The sequence below is a fragment of the Hyperolius riggenbachi genome, chromosome 1 (assembly GCF_040937935.1).
Source record: "Hyperolius riggenbachi isolate aHypRig1 chromosome 1, aHypRig1.pri, whole genome shotgun sequence".
Classification (NCBI taxonomy): domain Eukaryota; kingdom Metazoa; phylum Chordata; class Amphibia; order Anura; family Hyperoliidae; genus Hyperolius; species Hyperolius riggenbachi.
The window spans coordinates 329,756,408-329,776,737 of NC_090646.1; the positions used below are offsets into that span (position 1 = coordinate 329,756,408).

Genomic DNA, 20,330 nt, shown 5'->3' on the forward strand with positions numbered 1-20,330 from the left:
CCTCACAGATATGTATAGAGAAATGCCAGCAAACAAAGGAGCAGTAATGTGGAGAGGACAGGGTTCGGTGTCTAACAGTTTCCCGCCACTGTCTATTCCAGTCACCTCCTCCAAACCCAGCCAGATACGTGTCTACTGTGCTGCGACTGCAGAAGAAGGTCCTTCGTTACAAGAATGAACTTCCAGAATGTAGATGGATGGTTGGCCAGCGGAGACGGTACAGGCAACGCCTGATCGCAGAAACATTCGCTGTAGGAGTAAATCTTTGAGAACGGCGCTTTCTATATGAATAAGTTTGTCCCTGCAATGCCTCCGTAATCAGGAAGTGCAACCAGGAAATGTAGCCGCCGTGGCTAGCTTTCATTCAGCTGTTTCCTGAGGATTAGTGACAGGAGAGCCATGAAGATCGGTTCTTCGGCGTTGGCATGCTGCTGCCTGCTTGTGCAAGTGCTGGGCCTGGCACTGTTTCTGCGCGGGTTTTTCCCGGTACCGGTGCGCTCTCAGTCCAGGAGAAGTAGCGTCGCCGACGTGCCCGCCGAGCCGCCGCCTGCAGCAGGTAAAGCAGCAGACATGTCAGTGTGCACTGTTTCCCCAAGTGGAACGAATGAAACCAGAGAGGCTGGTTTCTAACTATAGCATCTGAAAACAAATCAACACAATTCTGTTCTTCACTTTTGAAAATATCGTCACTTTTATAGCGCCGTATATAGATTTTTTTTTCTCCCACGATTAGTGCTTTGATCTCCATGCTGCATTACTCCAAATCTGGATTAACAGCTGATTCACACGGGAGACTGCCGGGGTTAATTTGCGATGGTAGTAGAAAATATATAGGTAGGTAGCAAGACTTTAGGTGTTCCGTGCGGCGCAGGGGCGCAGCAATAGGGGTTGCAACCGCATCGGGGGCCCAAAGGGCCCTACCTCAACTGCAGTATTAGCTCTCTATTAGCGCTGTGCTTACAATAACCCAGGTTCTTTTCTGTTAGCCGGGCGCAACCACTAGATGGCAATAAAACTGAGCTAAGTAATGTAAAATGTAATCTCCCTCGCCAGCGATCGCTGGCAGCAGAGTTACATCTTTCCTTACTACCCATGGCGGCCTGGAGGGGGAATAGTAATTAACGCCGCTGGGATTTTGCAGGCGGAGGGAGATTACATTCTACATTACTTAGGTCAGTTGCGCCCGAACCCCCCCCCCCAGCACTGTTCAACGCTGAAGTAATCCCTTCTATAGATAATTTGAATAGTAATACATTTTGGTGCGCCATATCAGTTGTTATGTAGATAGTACGGGGTGGGGGGCCCAATGTAAAACTTGCTTCGGGATCCACAGCTCCTTAGCTACGCCACTGCTGCGGTGTCACAGTTGCATGTGTGAACAAAAGCATTTGATGGCTTTTGTCAGCTTTCTGCGACACGGAGATGCGGTGGGTAAGTGACCCTGGAAGCTACATGCTGCTTCCAGGCCAGGATTGGCTGAAATGACAGGAAAAATTGGAATGCGGCATTTGCGCAAACTACTGGACTGGAAATAGTACTGAACAAGCACTGCCATTCACTTTAATGGGCAGGGCTTAACCAACGGGTGCTGTGGCTGGTGGAAAACGACCCACAGTCGCCTACATGAATAAGGGCCCATTCACACTAAAAATCGCAAAACCGCTAGCACTTAGCATGAGTGATTTTACTGCGATTAGCGTGGTAAAAATCACTGGACACTTACGTGATTGCGGTCAGCGCTAATAGCACTGAACCGCAATCACTCCAGAATCGCCCCAAAAATGCTGCAGGTTACATGTTTGTGATTGGCGCTAATCGCAAAACGCCCGCAATCGGCACCAATTGTGGCAGTGAGAACACTGCCATTGGGTAACAAAGCACTAGCGTTTTAAAAAGTGCTTTAGCGATTAGCGGGAATCACCCTCTAATTGCTCAAGTGTGAATGGGCCCTTAGCTCTTTCAAATACCATTCAGGTCTAAAACACATTGGGCTCTATTCATAAAAAAGATGTGGCGAAAAAACTCCTGGAGGTAAAATACCGCAGCGGTATTTTACACTTCTGGGTGGTCATTCAAAAAAATCTTGAAAGCTGCGATGCAAGAGCGGAGATCTCCCGCTGAAAGCTGGCGGTAAGCTGTCGGAAGGCATGCGGAAACACTTCAGCTGGCAGAGTCCCTCCGTGCACTGCTCTCTCTGGGAGGTCTGTCCCATTCACTTGTATGTAATCCGCAAAATCAGAGGAAGCGATATTTCCCGTCAACATACCGCTTCCTCTAATCTTTATGAATGGCCATTTTGTTACTTTTTTCTAGATTAATCTAGAAAAACACTGGAGAAGGCGGAAATTTCTCGCTCTGCTGGGGGATTGTAGATTTTCATGCGGGAACAGCTTTTATGAATGCCCACTTTGCTAAATGGACGAGAAAACCCGCTGTTTTGAGCGGAAAACTTGCGGTAATGGTTTATGAATAGAGCCCATTGAGAGTGCTTTCCTGACCATCAATTCTGTCTGAGCGTTTTTTTTTTAAAATGCTCCTATTGACTTGCTTCAAAATCGTCACAGTGATTTTATTGCATGTCAGTGGGAGCTTTTTTTGTTTTTTTTTAAATGCTCAGACAGCGCTGATGGTCAGAGAAGATTTCAGACAGCGCTCACAGTGTGTCTCAGGCCTAACTTTACAGGAGTAGCAAGCTGTGTGCTTCAATAAGGCTCGTTGCAGCCACTCATGTAGTAGCTAACGGTGTGTGAAAGAAACAGGTGAATGCCATTTGAGAACCTATAAAGCCCTGATCAGTGTCATGGTGACTTTATAATTATAACAGTTGTCACTAAATTACCATTCCAGGGGCATTGCTAAGATCCTGAGAGATCTGGTGCATTCTTGGACACCAGGTCAGTGTCAAAATGGGGGTGGTCATGTAGTGGGGAAAGTGGGTGTGGTAATGGGTGGAGCCAAATATACATGAACTTAGCAACAGTGCAGTGGACCTGCCCAGCACCACATTGGCTATCATTCATAAAGCGTTCCTGCATGCGGAAATGCTAAAAGCAACCGACTTTACCGACCACTGGGCAAAATGTGTATTCATAAAGGCTGTTTCCGCATGTGAAACTGACTTTCCCGAGCAGAGTGATAAATTACCGCATTGTGCAGTGATTCTATGCGGAAATGTAACAAAATGTAAATTCATAAAGAGTTACGCAAGCGGTATGCGGACGGGGATTACCGCTCCCCTGGATGTAGCGATAAGCATGCGGAATACATGTAAGTGAATGGGACAGACCTCCCAAGCAGCAGCAGAGAGAACACCGCATGGAGGGACTCGGCCAGCTTCTCCTGTTTCCGCATGCCTACCGACAGCCTGTTCCAGAAAACTCTGCACTTGTACCGTAACAGGCAACATTTTTATGAAGGACCACCCAGAAGCGTAAAATACCGACAGTGGGGTTTTCCCACACAAACTTTTGTTACCGACAACACTTTCATTAATGATAGCCATTGTCTGAAAGTGGATCCGAGATAAACTTTTACTCATTGAATAATTGTGTTCCTTTCATATAGTTTATAGGGCTTTCCTCAAGCCAAATACTTTTTTTGTTTTGTTTTAATACTCTAATTCCCTATAAACTAAACTAGCCTCGCCCACATTTTTCACAGTGCCTTGGCATTTTCAGACAGAAGCAAGGGCTTATAGGAGCTCAGTCTGGCAGGAGGAGGGGGAGGTGTTACTAGCCATTGATTTCAGAGGCAGAGGGGAGGAGGGAGGAGGAGCGGGGACTAGATTTACACAGAGGCAAGCTGGTAGCATCTCCTGATAGCTGATAGCAGCCTGTGACAAACAGAACATGGCTGCCCTCATTGTATCACAGGAAGAAATAATCATATTCTTTTGAAGCTGCTTGCAGATAGATATGCTGTGTTACTTGTTATAGTTAGTTTTTCATCTCGGATCTTCTTGAAGCCCCCTCTCCTTTAATTAAAAAAAATGCTCTAGTTGTACAAATAGCAATATTAAAGGGAATCCGAGGTGAGAGTGATATGGAGATTGCCATATTTATTTTGTTTTTAAACAATGCAAGTTGCCGGCCTGACCTGTGATCCTGTGTCTCTAATACTTTAACCATAGATCCTGTACAAACATGCAGATCACATGCTCTAATTGAAGTCTGACTGGATCAGCCACATGCTTGTCTCAGGGTTGTGACTCAGGACACTACTGAAGCCAACCTTTCAAAAAAAAATAAAAAAAAAAGTTCTTGGCATAACTATTTAGTATGTCTTGGTAATTGTCTTGGCATAGCAATTCTGGTGGCTAAGGGTAAATCTTTCTTCGTCTGTAAAATACCTCATGTGGTATTTTTCAGGTTTTTAGGCAATTCGGAAAGATTTTTCTGCATTTCTGAACACACAATAAAACGTGCGGAAAGTGTGGTAAAACATGCAGTATTTGAGCAGTTAGCATGCTGTAAATAATACTAGTCATCAATTGTCTTTCATGACTTAGGCTAGTCTTGTGTGTGTGGTGTGTGTGTGTGTGTGTGTGTGTGGGGGGGGGGTAGAGGTGTATTTGATTATGTAGCAACCTATGGAAATTATAGATATAGGCATCCCTTATTATTAAAAAAAAAAAAAAAAAAAAAAAAAAACAGTAAATATTTCAGTTATTCTTCTCAGCCTGATCAGAAATTCCACTAAAACAGGAATAGGTACTCCACTAAAAGCTGCAAAATGCATACATACAAATTTACTTTACCACTATGTACAGGCAGGTCGATCGGTCATGGAGATAGGGGGACCGTTCCAGAGGAAGATGCTTTCTGTTTGCTTGTCTCGTGCACCTTGCTCCTTTATAAATATGTGGTATCGCCTTCTGTAGTGATCCACACATTTCTTGCAGGGTGCTCGTCACTTTTACAGTTGGAAATGAACTTCATCTTTGTGGATGTCCTGTGTTGTAGAAGAAAAATGAGAATCATATCCAAAATAAAACATTATTAAAATGGTAATTTCATACATGAGGCTGTATCTCCACGCTGGTGTCCAGTGTCCAGAAATTGCAGTTGTCCAAAGAAGTGATACATTTTTAACTTTTTGGATTCCCACTTTTCTATTAAATCTTTTAAAGTACTCCTTACCTGTTTCCCCCCCATATCCTTTTAACTGCTTGCCGACTGCGTCACGCTGATGGGTGACATCTCCTGTTGGTAGGCAGAGCGAGGCTCCGCCTTCAGTCTCCAAGCGGCGCTCGCCGTCTAATTACCTTGTACAGCGCGGCGATCTGCAGCAGCGCTGTACTGGGGACAGCCGTGTGACACGGCTGTCCCCCTGGGACACTAGAGAGCGATCGGCTCTCATAGGCACACACCTAGCCGCTCACTCCGCTCTTCCAATGAACTTCGCCTAACCGCCCCCCCGCATCACCCAGTCCCATGCACGCCTCCAGGACTTCTCAAGAGCTGCTCCAACACTATGGAACTCCCTACCTCCACCCATTAGGGCAGCCCCCTCCTTCAACATCTTCAAGAAAGCCCTCAAAACTCACCTTTTCACTCTGGCCTACTACCCCTCACAAGTGCTCTAAACCCACAGCTGAACTCTGGTCCCCTACCGTTCATGTCCTTACCTCTCCCTCTAGATTGTAAGCCTTTGGGCAGGGTCCTCCTCCTTTTGTGTCCTACCTGATCATGCACCTCCATTACTGTGAACCCATGCTATGCATCTGAGTGAACCTAACTTGCCTAATCTCCATGCTCCATCCAGTGACTGACTAAGCATTACCTGGTACTCATACTGTGCTGTATGATCTGGTTATCTTGTATTCCTGTATTGTCATATTGCTGTATGTCACCCCTAAATATTGTCTGTAACCTAAATTAATGTTCAGCGCTGCGTAATATGTTGGCGCTTTATAAATACAATAAATAAATAGGCAGAAGCCTATGACAGCCAATTGCCATGATTGACTGGCTTTAGGGGGGTTTTACACTGCGGTCCTCAAGAGGTTAATACTGTTTTATTATTGGTGCTGTGACTGTGTCACAGCACCCCCTCCAGCGTCCCCTGCAGCCCCCATTCTGCTCAGTCGTAATCTTCGACTGAGCAGAATGTCGGATATGGATGGGGAGGAAGTAGCTGTTCTTCCTCCCCTCTGCCCGTCAATTCCGCCCGCTTTACTTGCCGCTATAGTTCCACATTTGATACACTGCATGCAAGGGAGCTGCACTGTGTGTGGGCTTGTGATAATTGAGGTTGGCTATCCTTCCGACCTCGGTTATCACAAGCATACACACACAGAAACACACACAACCACACTACACACATAAACATGTTGTACACACATTGCACAGTAGGCTTTTCTCAAACATAGGAAAAGCTTCCCCCGGCACTGCAGCAGCATGTGGAGGAGTCGGGGCCAGCTAGGACTGCAGTAAATAGTAAAGAGAGGCACATGCTAGCAGCTCTCTTGTAGTGTGTCAGCAAGCAGCAGAAAGTGTGATGAAGATTGTCTGCTGTACCAGTGTACAATGCTGCTGCCCCCTAGAGGATACTGTCTGAATGACATAATTCAGGTTTGCAGCATTGCTGGGCTGGTTCTGATGAGGGGAGTGTGGAAGAGAGCCAATGACAGCCGGCGCTTACCAGAACTAGGGGGGTGGAGCACCTGGCTAATAGGGCTTGGGGAAAACACTGAGTTAGGTATCAGCTGTTGATCAAACCAACATTCTTATTAGTTGCTTTGCACAACTGCACATTTTTTTTCCCCAGTTTTCATTTAGGTGGATCAAACAGTTAGGCCTGGGACCCACTAGTAGCGCTTTTCTAAAGCGCTTGTGATTTGAAAAGCTCTGCTAATGTAATTCTATGTGTGGGATACCACTTAAAGAGACTCTGAAGCGAGAATAAATCTCGCTTCAGAGCTCATAGTTAGCAGGGGCCTGTGTGCCCCTGCTAAAATGCCGCTATCGCGCGGCTAAACGGGGGTCCCTTACCCCCCGAAATCCCCTCTGTGCAGCCGGGGATCTCTTCCGGATTGAGGCAGGGCTGACCGCCGCAGCCCTGCCCCACGCGCGTCTGTCAGAGCGCATCTCCGCCTCTCCCCCGCCCCTCTCAGTCTTCCTTCGCTGAGAGGGGCGTGGGAGAGGCGGCGATGCGCCGCTGATAGACGCGACTAGAGGCAGGGCTGCAGCCGTTAGCCCTGCCTCTAGGAGCAGCAAAATCAACTACCAATTTGGTTTGGGGGTGAAGGGACCCCCGTTTAGCCGCAGGATAGCGGCGTTTTAGCATGAGCTCTGAAGCGAGAATTATTCTCGCTTCAGTGTCTCTTTAAGGGATGTGATTTTTAGAAAAAAAAAACTGATAGTACTAAATTAGCACAAGCATGAGCTGAGACACACTGCAGAGAGCTTTTTGTTCTGTCAGCGCTGCGTTTGTGTTTTGTTTAAAAACACATTCCCTTTGACTCGCATTAAAATTAAAACAAAATTGCTGCAGCAGTTTTACCATGATTTTAATGCAAGTCTATGGGAGTATGTTTTTAAAGAGACACTGAAGCGAAAAAAAAAATTATGATGTAGTGATTTGTATGTGTAGTACAGCTAAGAAATAAAACATTAGGAGAAGAGACATAAGTCTAATATTGTTTCCAGTACAGGAAGAGTTAAGAAACTCCAGTTATCTATGCAAAAGAGCCCTTGAGCTCCACCTCTTTCAAAGCCGCAGAGAGCTCTGTCTTCTGTAGCTTGTTATCTCAACTGTCAGTCAGGCCCAGTGCACACCAAAACCGCTAGCAGATCCACAAAACGCTAGAGGTTTTTGAAGCTGATTTCAGAGCGATTCTAGGTATGTTTAGAGACGTTTTCTAAACACACCTAGCGGTTTTGGGTGCGTTTTTGGGTAGCAGATTACACATATTGTTACAGTAAAAGCTGTTACTGAACAGCTTCTGTAACAAAAACGCCTGGCAAACTGCTCTGAAGTAGCGTTTTTCAGAGCGGTTTGCGTTTTTCCTATACTTTACATTAAGGACGAAACGCTTTCGAGAAGCGCAAATGCGCAGCAGGAGGCGCGTTTGCGGCTTGGCAAAAACCTCAAACCGCCGGTGTGCACCATCCCATTGCAATACATTAGCCAAGCGTTTTTCCAGGCGGATGCGGCCGGCGGATCGCTCCAAAAACCGCTCGGTGTGCACTAGGCCTCACTGTATTTTATTTTTCTCTCCAGAGGACAGTTCAAAAGTTCACTGGCCTGCTCTGTAAAATCATTTAGAATGCTGAGTAGTGTGTAAACTGCAAATATTAGAGGATGATGCAATCTTATAAAAAACACTATGGCCTCAATTCACTAAGCTTATCTCCTGTCTTTAATAACTCTTCTAGAGTTGTTACCATGGTGATAAGGCATGTAGTATTCAGGAAACATTTTACCTCAGGCAAGCTTAAAGTTAACTCTTCTGTCTTTAAAGAGACACTGAAGCGAAAAAAAAATATGATGAATTGGTTGTGTACTATGAATAATTACTAGAAGATTAGCAGCAAAGAAAATATTCTCATACTTTTATCTTCAGGTATATAGTGTTTTTTCTAACATTGCATCATTCTATAATATGTGCACATTACACAACACTCTGCATTCAAAATGAGTCTTTCAGAGCAGTCTGTGAAGTAATGACATCTCCTCTGGCAGAGGAAAAGTAAATAGTCCAGGAACAGTTGAGATAATAAAAGTCAGATAACAGCCCTCTCCACGACTAACTTAGTCGGAGAGCTTAATAGCTTTTTTGCATAGAGGTAACAACTGGAGTTCCTCAACTCTTCCTGTACTGGAAACAATTACACTGATGTATCTGATCTTAATGTTTTATTTCTTAGCTGTGCCACACATACAAATCATAATATCATCATTTTTTTTCCGCTTCAGTGTCTCTTTAAGTTAACTCTCCAATCCTTAAAATAACTCCAGAGTTCGACAGGCTGTTAATTAACTGCGTGTGAAAATAACTACAGAGGAGGTAATGTAAGGAATGAAGAGATAAGATAACTCTCTCACTGTGTGAGGTAAGTTTTCTCTTGCCTTATTATCTCCAGCATGATCTTAGTGAATTGAGGCCTATATCTGAAAATAAAAATGAGCGTATTTTCTTTGCTACTAATGTTTTAGTAATTATCTGTACTACACAACCAATTTATTGTATCATCATTTTTTTTAAAAAAATTTTTTTGCTTCAGTGTCTGTTTGAAAACTGCAAATACATACTGACAGATCAAAAAGCTCTGCTGTGTGTCTCAGCCATTAGAAAAGCTCTGCCAGTGGGTCACAGGCCTTAGGACTTGTTCACACTACAAGCGTTTTTTTTGTTTTTTGACCACTTGAGGACTGCAGTGCTAAACCCCCCACTAAAGACCAGGCCATTTTTTACAATTCAGACCACTGCAGTTATAACTGTTTATTGCTCGGTCATACAACTTACCACCCAAATAAATTTTACCTCCTTTTCTTCTCACTTAACACAGCTTTCTTTTGGTGCTATTTTAATGCTGCTGCGATTTTTAGTTTTTATTGTATTCATCAAAAAAGACATGAATTTTGTCAAAAAAAATATTTTTGACTTTCTCTGGTAACATTTTTCAAATAAAGTAACATTTCTATACAAGTTTTTGTCCAAATTTATTGTGCTACATGTCTTTGATAAAAAAAAATAAAAATCCAATAAGCGTGTATTGGTTTGGGTAAAAGTTTACAAACTATGGTACAAAAAAGTGAATTTGCGCAGTTTGAAGCGGCTCTGACTTTTCTGAGCACCTTTCATGTTTCTTGAGGTGCTAGAATGCCAGAATAGTATAAATACCCCCCCAAATGACCTCATTTTGGAAAGAAGACACCCCAAGGTATTTGCTGAGGGGCTGTAATGATCCGCTCAGCTGGATGCACTGGCAGACAGCTGTTTGACCATTCCTCTAGTCTGTGGGCTGCAGGTCTCTGCAAGAGAGACCTGTTTTTCCATTACAAGTTTCTGGTCTGTTCTGCTGCTGAGAAATTTGCATACACTCGTTATGCAAATCCCTTACCTGCCTCCTTTGATGACTGGCAGTATAAAGAGCTATGTTTCCCAGAGTCCTTTGCTGGTCATAAGGGTTAGTTCCTGTTTAACACTCGCCTGGAATGTCAGCCTTGCTCTTTGTTGAAGATTAGCTTAGAGTAATTCCTGGAACTGCACTAGGCAGTTTCCCTAGTGCAGTTAGGATTGCATATCTGTTTTGTTTGTCTGTTGCGATTGTCCGGTCCCAGCGGTGGTCGACAGGAAATCGTTCTGTGGTCTGGGTGCTAACCGGAACAGCGGTTGTTACTGGTAGCCCCTTCTGATCTGTCTTCCTGGATCGCACTAGCCTCTTGCGCTAGTGCTGTGGATCCTTCTGGTCTGCTACTCTCTTGCTGTACTTGGATCGCACTAGCCTCTTGCGCTAGTGCTGTGGATCCTTCTGTTCTGTCTGCCTGGATCGCACTCGCCTTGCGCTAGTGCTGTGGATCCTTCTGTTCTGTTTTCCTGGATCGCACTAGCCTCTTTCGCTAGTGCTGTGGATCCTATCTCTCGCTTGTTCATGTTTTCGTGTGTCTGTCTTGTCTGCTACGAACGCTTGCTGAAGGCTCGGTGAGGTAACCGTTAAGCAAGCGCTCGCATCCTCTGTTTCATGTTTGTCTGTCAGTGGTTAGTTAGGCGTGCTTGTCTCTGTTGTGCTTATCACGCATAAACGCGTGCACTGTTGCGAATGAGTGTGGTGTTCGCGTTTAGCTAGCGTTTGTTATTTTCCGTATCTCCTCATTGTATGATTTGCTGTGCCTTTGCTACTCTCGTGCTCTGCCTTGCTGTAGCCTTGTTACCTCTGGCAATCGCCTCTCTCGCGATTGCGTTCCTACTTCATATCTGCTGTTGTGTATGCACCGTCGCGGGTTGCCGACTAGTTTTGTGCACACACATACAATCGGTCCCTGTGCTCATTCATTTTTTACCGCAATCGCTTCTCTTGCGATTGCGTTCTCACTTGGTTTCTTCTGTTGTGTGTCCGCCGTCGCAGGTTGGCGGCTAGATTGGTGGACATACATACATTCCTCATCTGTGCTTATTCGGTCTTGTGTCGCTGTTAGCAATCGCCATCTCCGGCGATTGCCTTCTCGCTTTGTCTTCCTGGTTGTGTGTTCATCGTCGCAGGGTGGCGACTAGTTTGGTGGACACACATACCCTCTGTCGCTTTGATCTCTCTCTTTCAGGGCTATCTTGCCCTGCGTTTCTTCCCTTCGTACAATTCCTGTCTGGCGTCTGTGGCAGGGCAGAGGAGCTGTTCCTCTGCACTCCACAGCTCCACCAGTCGACAGGAATTTCCCTCTACAGGTGCATCGCACCTTTCGCTGGGTTTCCGCAAATTACACGCTTGTGGAGGATTTCCGCAGTGTCAGTGCACGCCTTGTGCGCTGATCACGGAGGGAATTCCACAATCGTTACAGGGGCATGGTGAGTTCATAACAGATTTTATTTTTTTGTCTCAAGTTAGCAGAAAATGACACTTTGTGACAATTAAAAAAAAAAAAAAAGTGTATCCATTTCTGCTAACTTGTGACAAAAAAAATAAAATCTGCCACGGACTCACCATGCCCCTCAGTGAATACCTTGGGGTGTTTACTTTCCAAAATTGGGTCATACTTATACTGCCTTGGCATTTTGAAGGGGGGGGGGGCGGGGGCTAAATTGTGAGTACCCCGTAAAGCCTAAAGTTGCTCATTGGACTTTGGGCCCCTTTGTGCAGCTAGGCAGCAAAAAAAGTGTCACACATGTGGTATCGCGGTACTCATGAGAAGTATAATGTGTTTTGGGGTGTCTTTTCACACATACCCATGCTGGGTGGGAGAAATATCTCTGTAAATGGACAATTTAGTGCAAAAAAAAAAAATGGAAAAAGTTGTCATTTACAGAGATATTTCTCCCACCCAGCATGGGTATGTGTGAAGACACCCCAAAACACATTATACTACTTCTCCTGAATACGACAATACCACGTGTGACACTTTTTTTTTTTTTGCAGCCTAGCTGTGCAAAGGGGCCCACAGTCAGAGTACCTTTAGGATTTCACAGGTCAATTTTACTCATTTGTTTTCCAGACTACTGCTCACGGTGTAGGGCCTCTAAAATGCCAGGGAAGTATAGGATCCCCACAAGTGACCGCATTTTGGAAAGAAGACACCCCAAGGTATTTCGTGAGGGGTATGGTGAGTTCATAGAAGATTTTAGTTTTTGTCACAAGTTGGTGGAAATGGATTTTTTTTTTTAGTTTTTTTTCTCACAAAGTGTAATTTTCCACTAACTTGTGACAAAAAATAAAATCTTCTATGAACTCACCATACCCCTCACAGAATACCTTGGGGTGACTTCTTTCCAAAATGGGGTCACTTGTGGAGTTTCTATACTGCCTTGGCATTTTAGGGGCCCTAAACCGTAAGGAGTAATCTGGAAACCAAATAATTAAAATTGACCTGCAAAATCCTAAAGGTACTCATTGGACTTTGGGCCCCTTTGCACAGCTAGGTTGCAAAAAAAGTGTCACACGTGTGGTGTCCCTGTACTCAGGAGAAGTAGTACAATGTGTTTTGGGGTGTATTTTCACACAGAGAAATCTCTGTAAATGACAATTTTTTTTCAATTTTTTTACACCAAATTGTCATTTACAGAGCTATTTCTCCCACTCAGCATGGCTATGTGTGGAAAGACACCCCAAAACACATTATACTACTACTCCTGAGAATAGCAATACCACATATGTGACACTTTTTTGCAGGCTAGCTGCGCAAACTTGCCCAAAGTCCAATGAGCACCTTTAGGCTTTACAGGGGTGCTCACAGTTTAGGCCCCCCAAACAATGCCAGGACAGTAAAAACACCCCAGAAATGACCCCATTTTGGAAAGAAGAGACCCCAAGGTATTCCATGAGGGGCATAGTGAGTTCATATAAAATTTTATTTTTTGACACAAGTTAGCGGAAAATGACACTTTGTGAGAAAAAAAAATCAATTTCTGCTAACTTGTGACAAAAAATAAAATCTTCTATGAACTCACCATGCCCCTCAGCGAATACCTTGGGGTGTCTTCTTTCCAAAATAAGGTCACTTGTGGGGTCTGTCCTGGCATTTTAGCATCTTCACAATCATTACATGTATGGCCAGTATTAGGATTTTCTGCTATACTCCATATATTGGGCATACGGGTGATGCACTTTTTTCTCCATAAAAGGAAAAAATGAACGGCAAAGATTCTAGCATTCGCATCAATCAATATGGATGAAAAAATATCTGCCGAAATATGTGAAAAAAGTGTGTGTGTGTGTGTGTGTGTGTGTGGGGGGGGGGGATGTATGGCGTTTGCCAGGACATAGGAGCACCGCTTAAAAAATCTTCCAAAGCCACTTTGCTCCTATGCCCTGGCAAGCAAACACGATTAATACATTCACATTGATCGATGTGGATGAAAAAACCTTTGCCAGGTTTGATACCAAGTGCTTGCCAAAGCATAGAAACTCCAACACCGCCCCTCAGCTCATATGCCTTGGCAAACGTATCTTACTGCGGAGGAGAAATCTCGTCCTGCAGCGCTGCATGCACCGACTTGTATGTAATCTGACAGACGCGCAATGCTTCTGTCAGGATGCACTATCAGTGCTGCAGCTGGTTGGTCGATCAGTCGTTCGCTCGGTCCACCTGGAAGGGTAAAGGATGGAAAAAGAGAGAGGAAAAAAAAAACATACAAAAATAAAAACCAAGCAAGCAGCAATGCAAGAAATTCACTAACATGAACTTTCATAAAAACTTTATTAAACCTTTTTAACCAAACAATAACATTTGGAACTTTAAACTTTTTTGCTTACCTGTGTTTTTTTTTTTTTTTTTTTTTTTTTTTTTTTAAACTTGCCTTCCGGGGACAAACTTCTCCTTCCCCATGGGACAGTGTGGAAAGCGCAAATTGCACAGCGATATGGCGAAGTACACTATGCACTTTGTCCCAAGAGGAAGGAGAGGTTTCTGGCAGCCCTGTGTATTTGGGTCTCTCCAAAGCTGATGTGTGGTTTCACACTGCATATTGGCGTATCCGGTGGGTCGTGCCCCCCGCGCCGCATCGCCACAAACAGACCTTCAGGGAATACTGCGTTAGTACATAGTATTCCCTGTCTGGCATTCGGCCAAGTAATCTTTGCATTGCCATCGGGCCGACGCAAATTGCCGCAGGAGCCGCGCAGTAGCGTAGGTATGCACTAGCGTTAAGTCACACACTTCCGGCGTAAGGGGGGACCGCAAAGTGGGACTTTCGCTAGGCAATTTGCCGCAACGCATCGCGTCAGTGTGAAAGAGCCTTGAGAGACCTTTGTGTGCCTACTCTGTGTCTCGCGTTCCCTACTCTAATAGCGTACCTGCTCATGGTAGTTCTCGAAACACTCCCCTAAGCATAGGGCAGGCTGGTCAGGACAGTAGGGACAATAAAAAGTGGTGTCACACCTTATTCCAGCCCTGCTGCAGACACAGCAACGTTTTCTTGGGGAACGGTGAGATGGGGTACCTGGAAAGACATACGGGTAGTGTCTTTCATGTAGCCGGCTAACTACATTTTGGGGTTGGGCCACGACTCCTCCTGGATACAGGAGTTCCGAAACTATCTCTTCCTGAAATTTAAGGAAGGATCCTTTAGTTCTCCCAGCCTTATGCTGGGTACACACTATGAGATTTTCTTGGCGATTTACTGTCAGATCGATTATTTCCAACATGTTCGATTTGCTTTCCGAACGATTTCCGAGCATTTTCTGATCTACTTCCTATTAAATTGAATGGAAATCGATCGGAAAATGCTCGGAAATCGATCGGAAAGCAAATCGAACATGTTGGAAATAATCGATCTGACAGTAAATTGGCCAGAAAATCTCAGTGTGTACCCAGCATTACTGTAGAGAAAAAACTGTTGTACATTGCCAACTGAGTCAAATACAAACACTTTTTTTTTTTTTTTTTTTTTTTTTTTTTTATACCAGCGTCTGGTTCTGCGGGAAACCAAAAAGGGAGCCAACATCTGGTCGTTGAAGTCCACCCCACCCATGTTAAGGTTATATTCGTGGATGGCGAAGGGTTTTTCAACAACCTCAGTTGCTCGTTGAATTTGGACTGTCATGTCTTTGTGAATGGTGGACAGAAGGTAAACGTCCCTCTTGTCCTTCCATTTCACCGCGAGCCGGTTTTTATTACACAAGGCAGCCCTCTCCCCCCGTGCAAGTCGGGTACTAGTGAGCCATTGGAGGAAGCCCTAGCGACTAGGCCGCACGGTGCCACAGCAGCGAATTCCAAGTAGTTGTAAATGCTTATAGAGGGCCACGCTAGTGTAGTAATTGTCCACGTAAAGCTGGTACCCCTTCTGGAACAAGGAAGACACCAAGTCCCAAACAATCTTGCCACTGCTCACCAGGTAGTAAGGGCATCCGACCGGCTCCAATTTTGTGTCTTTTCCCTCAGAACCTAAAACGATATGTATAGTCTGTGGCTCTGTCACAGAGCTTATACAGCTTGACCCCATACCGGGCGCGCTTGTTTGGGATGTACTGCTTAATGCTAAGGCGCCCGGTAAAATGTACAAGGGACTCGTCTATGCAGATGTTCTGTTCAGGGATGTAAGCATCTGCAAATTTGGATGACAGGTGGTCTATGAGGGGCCGAATTTTGTGGAGCCGGTCATAGGGTGGTCTTTTTTTTTTTTTTTTTATGACAGGTTGTATTGTCATTGAAGTGCAGGAAGCGCAGGATGTCCTCAAAATGTGCCCTGGACATGGCAGCAGAGTACATGGGCATGTGATTAGAGATGGGCCGAACGGTTTGCCTGCGAACGGTTCCAGGCGAACTTTGGGGGTTCGCGTTCGCCTGCATCAGGCGAACTTTTGCGGAAGTTCGATTCGCCCCATAATGCTGTATTGAGCAAAATTTTTACCCTCCATTTCACTGTCAGCAGACATGTTATTGTCAAACACATCTGCTTTCAGTGCTAGAGAACCCCGCCCCAACCCTCCCTTCAAGCTAGGTCCTTTATACCATTTGACTCAGTTGTCTGCCTACACTAATTAGTTTATGGGACAGCTGCTACATACTCTGCTAGGGAGATTTTAATTGGCCTCCTCCCACCTCCCTCCTACCGGAGGGAGGAGGGTCTCTTCTGCCAGGAATTATACTATTTTAAAAACCAGTATACAGCATAACCATAGCTGGGAATACATACATGAAGTATACATCATACCATAGCTGGGAATCGAACCCAGATCTCACTGTGTGGTGGGCACGTCACCCTAAGCACTGTACCACTACAGAAGTAAGTGAAGCTAGCCTAAAATTTAACATTTATGCTCAATGCAATAGAACCATTAGGTTGCTTAAAGGAGAACTGTAGTGAGAGGTATATAGAGGCTGCCCATATTGATTTCCTTTTAAGCAATACCAGTTGCCTGGCAGCCCTGCTGATCTATTTGGGCTGCAGTAATAATAATAATCCAAACATTTGTATAGTGCTTTTCTCCTGTCGGACTCAAAGCGCTCAAGAGCTGCAAGCCACAGGGACGCGCTCAAGAGGCCACCCTGCAGTGTTAGGGAGTCTTGCCTTGAACTCCTTACTGAATAGGTACTTGACCCTAGCCAGGATTCAAACCCTGGTCTCCCATGTCAAAGGCAGAGCCCTTAACCAGTACACTATCCAGCCACTGTAGTGTGAATCACACCAGAAACAAGCATGCAGCTAATCTTGTCAGATCTTACAAAAATGTCAAACACCAGATCTGCTGCATGCTTGTTCAGGGTCTAGGGCTAAAAGTATTGGAGGCAGAGGATCTGCAGGATAGCCAGGTAACTGGTATTGCTTAAAAGGAAATCAATATGGTAGCCTCCATATACCTTTCACTACAGTTCTCCTTTAAAGGGAACCTTAACTGAGAATGATATGGATGTTTCCTGTAAACAATACCAGTTGCCTGGCAGTCCCAGCTGATCTTTGTGACTGCAATAGTGGCTGAATCACACCCTGAAACAAGCATGCAGCTAATCCAGTCTGACTTCAGTCAGAGCACCTGATCTGCATGCTTGTTCAGGGGATGTGGCTAAAAGTATTAGAGACACAGGATCAGCAGGCGATTCAGGCAACTGGTATTATTTTAAAAGGAAAAATCCATATCCTTCTCCGTTTAGGTTCCCTTTAAGGATTTGTAGCATAAAAGCCAACTCACATTGGCTGGGATTTGAACCTGGGTCTCACTGTATGGTGGACAAGCACACTAACCACTATACCAACTGAAGCTGGCCTGAAATTGCTGGCCTAAAATTTACTATTTATGCTCAATACAAGAGAAAAAGTAGACAAGACAAATAACACAAAAGAGAAGGCCATGTCTGGCTAAATATCTGTAAGCAGTGGCTGCATGGTGTATTGGATAAGGGCGCTGCCTCTGACAAAGGAGACCAGAGTTCAAATCTCAGCTCTGTCTGTTCAGTAAGCCAGCACCTATATAGTTGGAGACCTTAGGCAAGTCTTCCTAACACTGCTACTGCCTATAGAGCATGCCCTAGTGGCTGCAGCTCTGGTCCTTTGAGTCCGCCAGGAGAAAAGTGTGATATAAATGTTATTTGTCTTGTCTACTTTTTCTCTTGTATTGAGCATAGTGTTGGGCGAACAGTGTTCGCCACTGTTCGGGTTCTGCAGAACATCACCCTGTTCGGGTGATGTTCGAGTTCGGCCGAACACCTGATGGTGTTCGGCCAAACTGTTCGGCCATATGGCCGAACTAAGAGCGCATGGCCGAACGTTACCCGAACGTTCGGCTAGCGCTGTGATTGGCCGAACGGGTCACGTGTAGAATTGGGCGAACATCTAGATGTTCGGGTTCGGGCCGAACATGGCCGCGATGTTCGGGTGTTCGAGCCGAACTCCGAACATAATGGAAGTCAATGGGGACCCGAACTTTCGTGCTTTGTAAAGCCTCCTTATATGCTACATACCCCAAATTTACAGGGTATATGCACCTTGGGAATGGGTACAAGAGGAAATTTTTTTTAGCAAAAAGAGCTTATAGTTTTTGAGAAAATCGATTTTAAAGTTTCAAAGGGAAAACTGTCTTTTAAATGCGGATAATGTCTGTTTTCTTTGCACAGGTAACATGCTTTTTGTCGGCATGCAGTCATAAATGTAATACATATAAGAGGTTCCAGGAAAAGGGACCGGTAACGCTAACCCAGCAGCAGCACACGTGATGGAACAGGAGGAGGGTGGCGCAGGAGGAGAAGGCCACGCTTTGAGACACAACAACCCAGGCCTTGCATGAGGACAAGAAGCGTGCGGATAGCAATTTGCGTTTTGTCGCCATGCAGTCATAAATTTAATACAGATGAGAGGTTCAATAAACAGGGACCGGAAACGCTAACCCATCACAGATGTTCATTGTTCATGTTACTTGGTTGGGGTCCGGGAGTGTTGCGTAGTCGTTTCCAATCCAGGATTGATTCATTTTAATTTGAGTCAGACGGTCTGCATTTTCTGTGGAGAGGCGGATACGCCGATCTGTGACGATGCCTCCGGCAGCACTGAAACAGCGTTCCGACATAACGCTGGCTGCCGGGCAAGCCAGCACCTCTATTGCGTACATTGCCAGTTTGTGCCAGGTGTCTAGCTTTGATACCCAATAGTTGAAGGGTGCAGATGGATTGTTCAACACAGCTATGCCATCTGACATGTAGTCCTTGACCATCTTCTCCAGGCGATCGGTGTTGGAGGTGGATCTGCACGCTTGCTGTTCTGTGTGCTGCTGCATGGGTGTCAGAAAATTTTCCCACTCCAAGGACATTGCCGATACCATTCCCTTTTGGGCACTAGCTGCGGCTTGTGTTGTTTGCTGCCCTCCTGGTCGTCCTGGGTTTGCGGAAGTCAGTCTGTCGGCGAACAACTGGCTAGAGGAGGGGGAGGATGTCAATCTCCTCTTTAAAGTCTCCACAAGGGCCTGCTGGTATTCTTCCATTTTGACCTGTCGGACTCTTTCTTCAAGCAGTTTTGGAACATTGTGTTTGTACCGTGGATCCAGAAGGGTATAAACCCAGTAATTGGTGTTGTCCAGAATGCGCACAATGCGTGGGTCGCGTTCAATGCAGTCCTAGGCCGAAGAGGTCATAGCCTAGGGTCACAAAAACCTGTTTATTTGGGCTATTTCAATGGTAGTGATGGTGACGTACATAAATCTCAGCCATGGCCGTTAACAACGTCTGAATTTCACGAAATGTCTCATGCAGGTAGAAGACATATTGTTAGACTTGGATTCCAAAGATGGGGTCCCTACATCTCTGCAAACCAGAGTTACAGGGGTCCAAAATTGGTAAAATCCCCCATAGGCTTTCATTGCCTCCCTATTTCACTTTCCAAAATCTCACATCTTTTTAAAGGGCAATGGCTCAGCAGTACCAAATTTTCTAGCATTGTAGGGATCCTTAGGGGGATTATGACTGGTGAGTTTTGCCACTGCTGAGCCATTGCCCTTTGAAATGGTGTGAGATTTTGGAACGGTAAATAGTAGGCCCAATGAAAGCCTATGGGGGATTTTACCAATTTTGGACCCCTGTAACTCTGGTTTGCAGAGATGTAGGGACCCCATCTTTGGAATCCAAGTCTAACAATATGTCTTCTACCTGCATAAGACATTTTGTGAAATTCAGACGTTGCTAACGGCCATAGCTGAGATTTATGTACGTCACCATCACTACCATTGAAATAGCCCAAATAAACAGGTTTTTGTGACCCTAGGCTATGACCTCTTCGGCCTAGGACTGCATTGAACGCGACCCACGCATTGTGCGCATTCTGGACAACACCAATTACTGGGTTTATACCCTTCTGGATCCACGGTACAAACACAATGTTCCAAAACTGCTTGAAGAAAGAGTCCGACAGGTCAAAATGGAAGAATACCAGCAGGCCCTTGTGGAGACTTTAAAGAGGAGATTGACATCCTCCCCCTCCTCTAGCCAGTTGTACGCCGACAGACTGACTTCCGCAAACCCAGGACGACCAGGAGGGCAGCAAACAACACAAGCCGCAGCTAGTGCCCAAAAGGGAATGGTATCGGCAGTGTCCTTGGAGTGGGAAAATTTTCTGACACCCATGCAGCAGCACACAGAACAGCAAGCGTGCAGATCCACCTCCAACACCGATCGCCTGGAGAAGATGGTCAAGGACTACATGTCAGATGGCATAGCTGTGTTGAACAATCCATCTGCACCCTTCAACTATTGGG

General features: G+C 45.2%; 1 protein-coding gene across 3 annotated transcripts in view; it reads left to right on the top strand.

Moving 5' to 3' along the window:
* Positions 1-305: 305 nt before the first annotated feature.
* The window catches only part of PIGG (phosphatidylinositol glycan anchor biosynthesis class G (EMM blood group)), a 137,984-nt gene continuing 117,959 nt past the window's right edge, over positions 306-20,330 (top strand). For 2 of the 3 annotated variants that reach the window (XM_068233895.1, XM_068233896.1), the window contains exon 1: positions 306-556. In XM_068233895.1, the coding sequence (XP_068089996.1) occupies positions 400-556 (157 nt within the window). In that variant the 5' untranslated portion in view covers positions 306-399. The remainder of the gene's footprint in view (positions 557-20,330) is intronic. The other variant, XM_068233897.1, reaches the window with a different exon arrangement.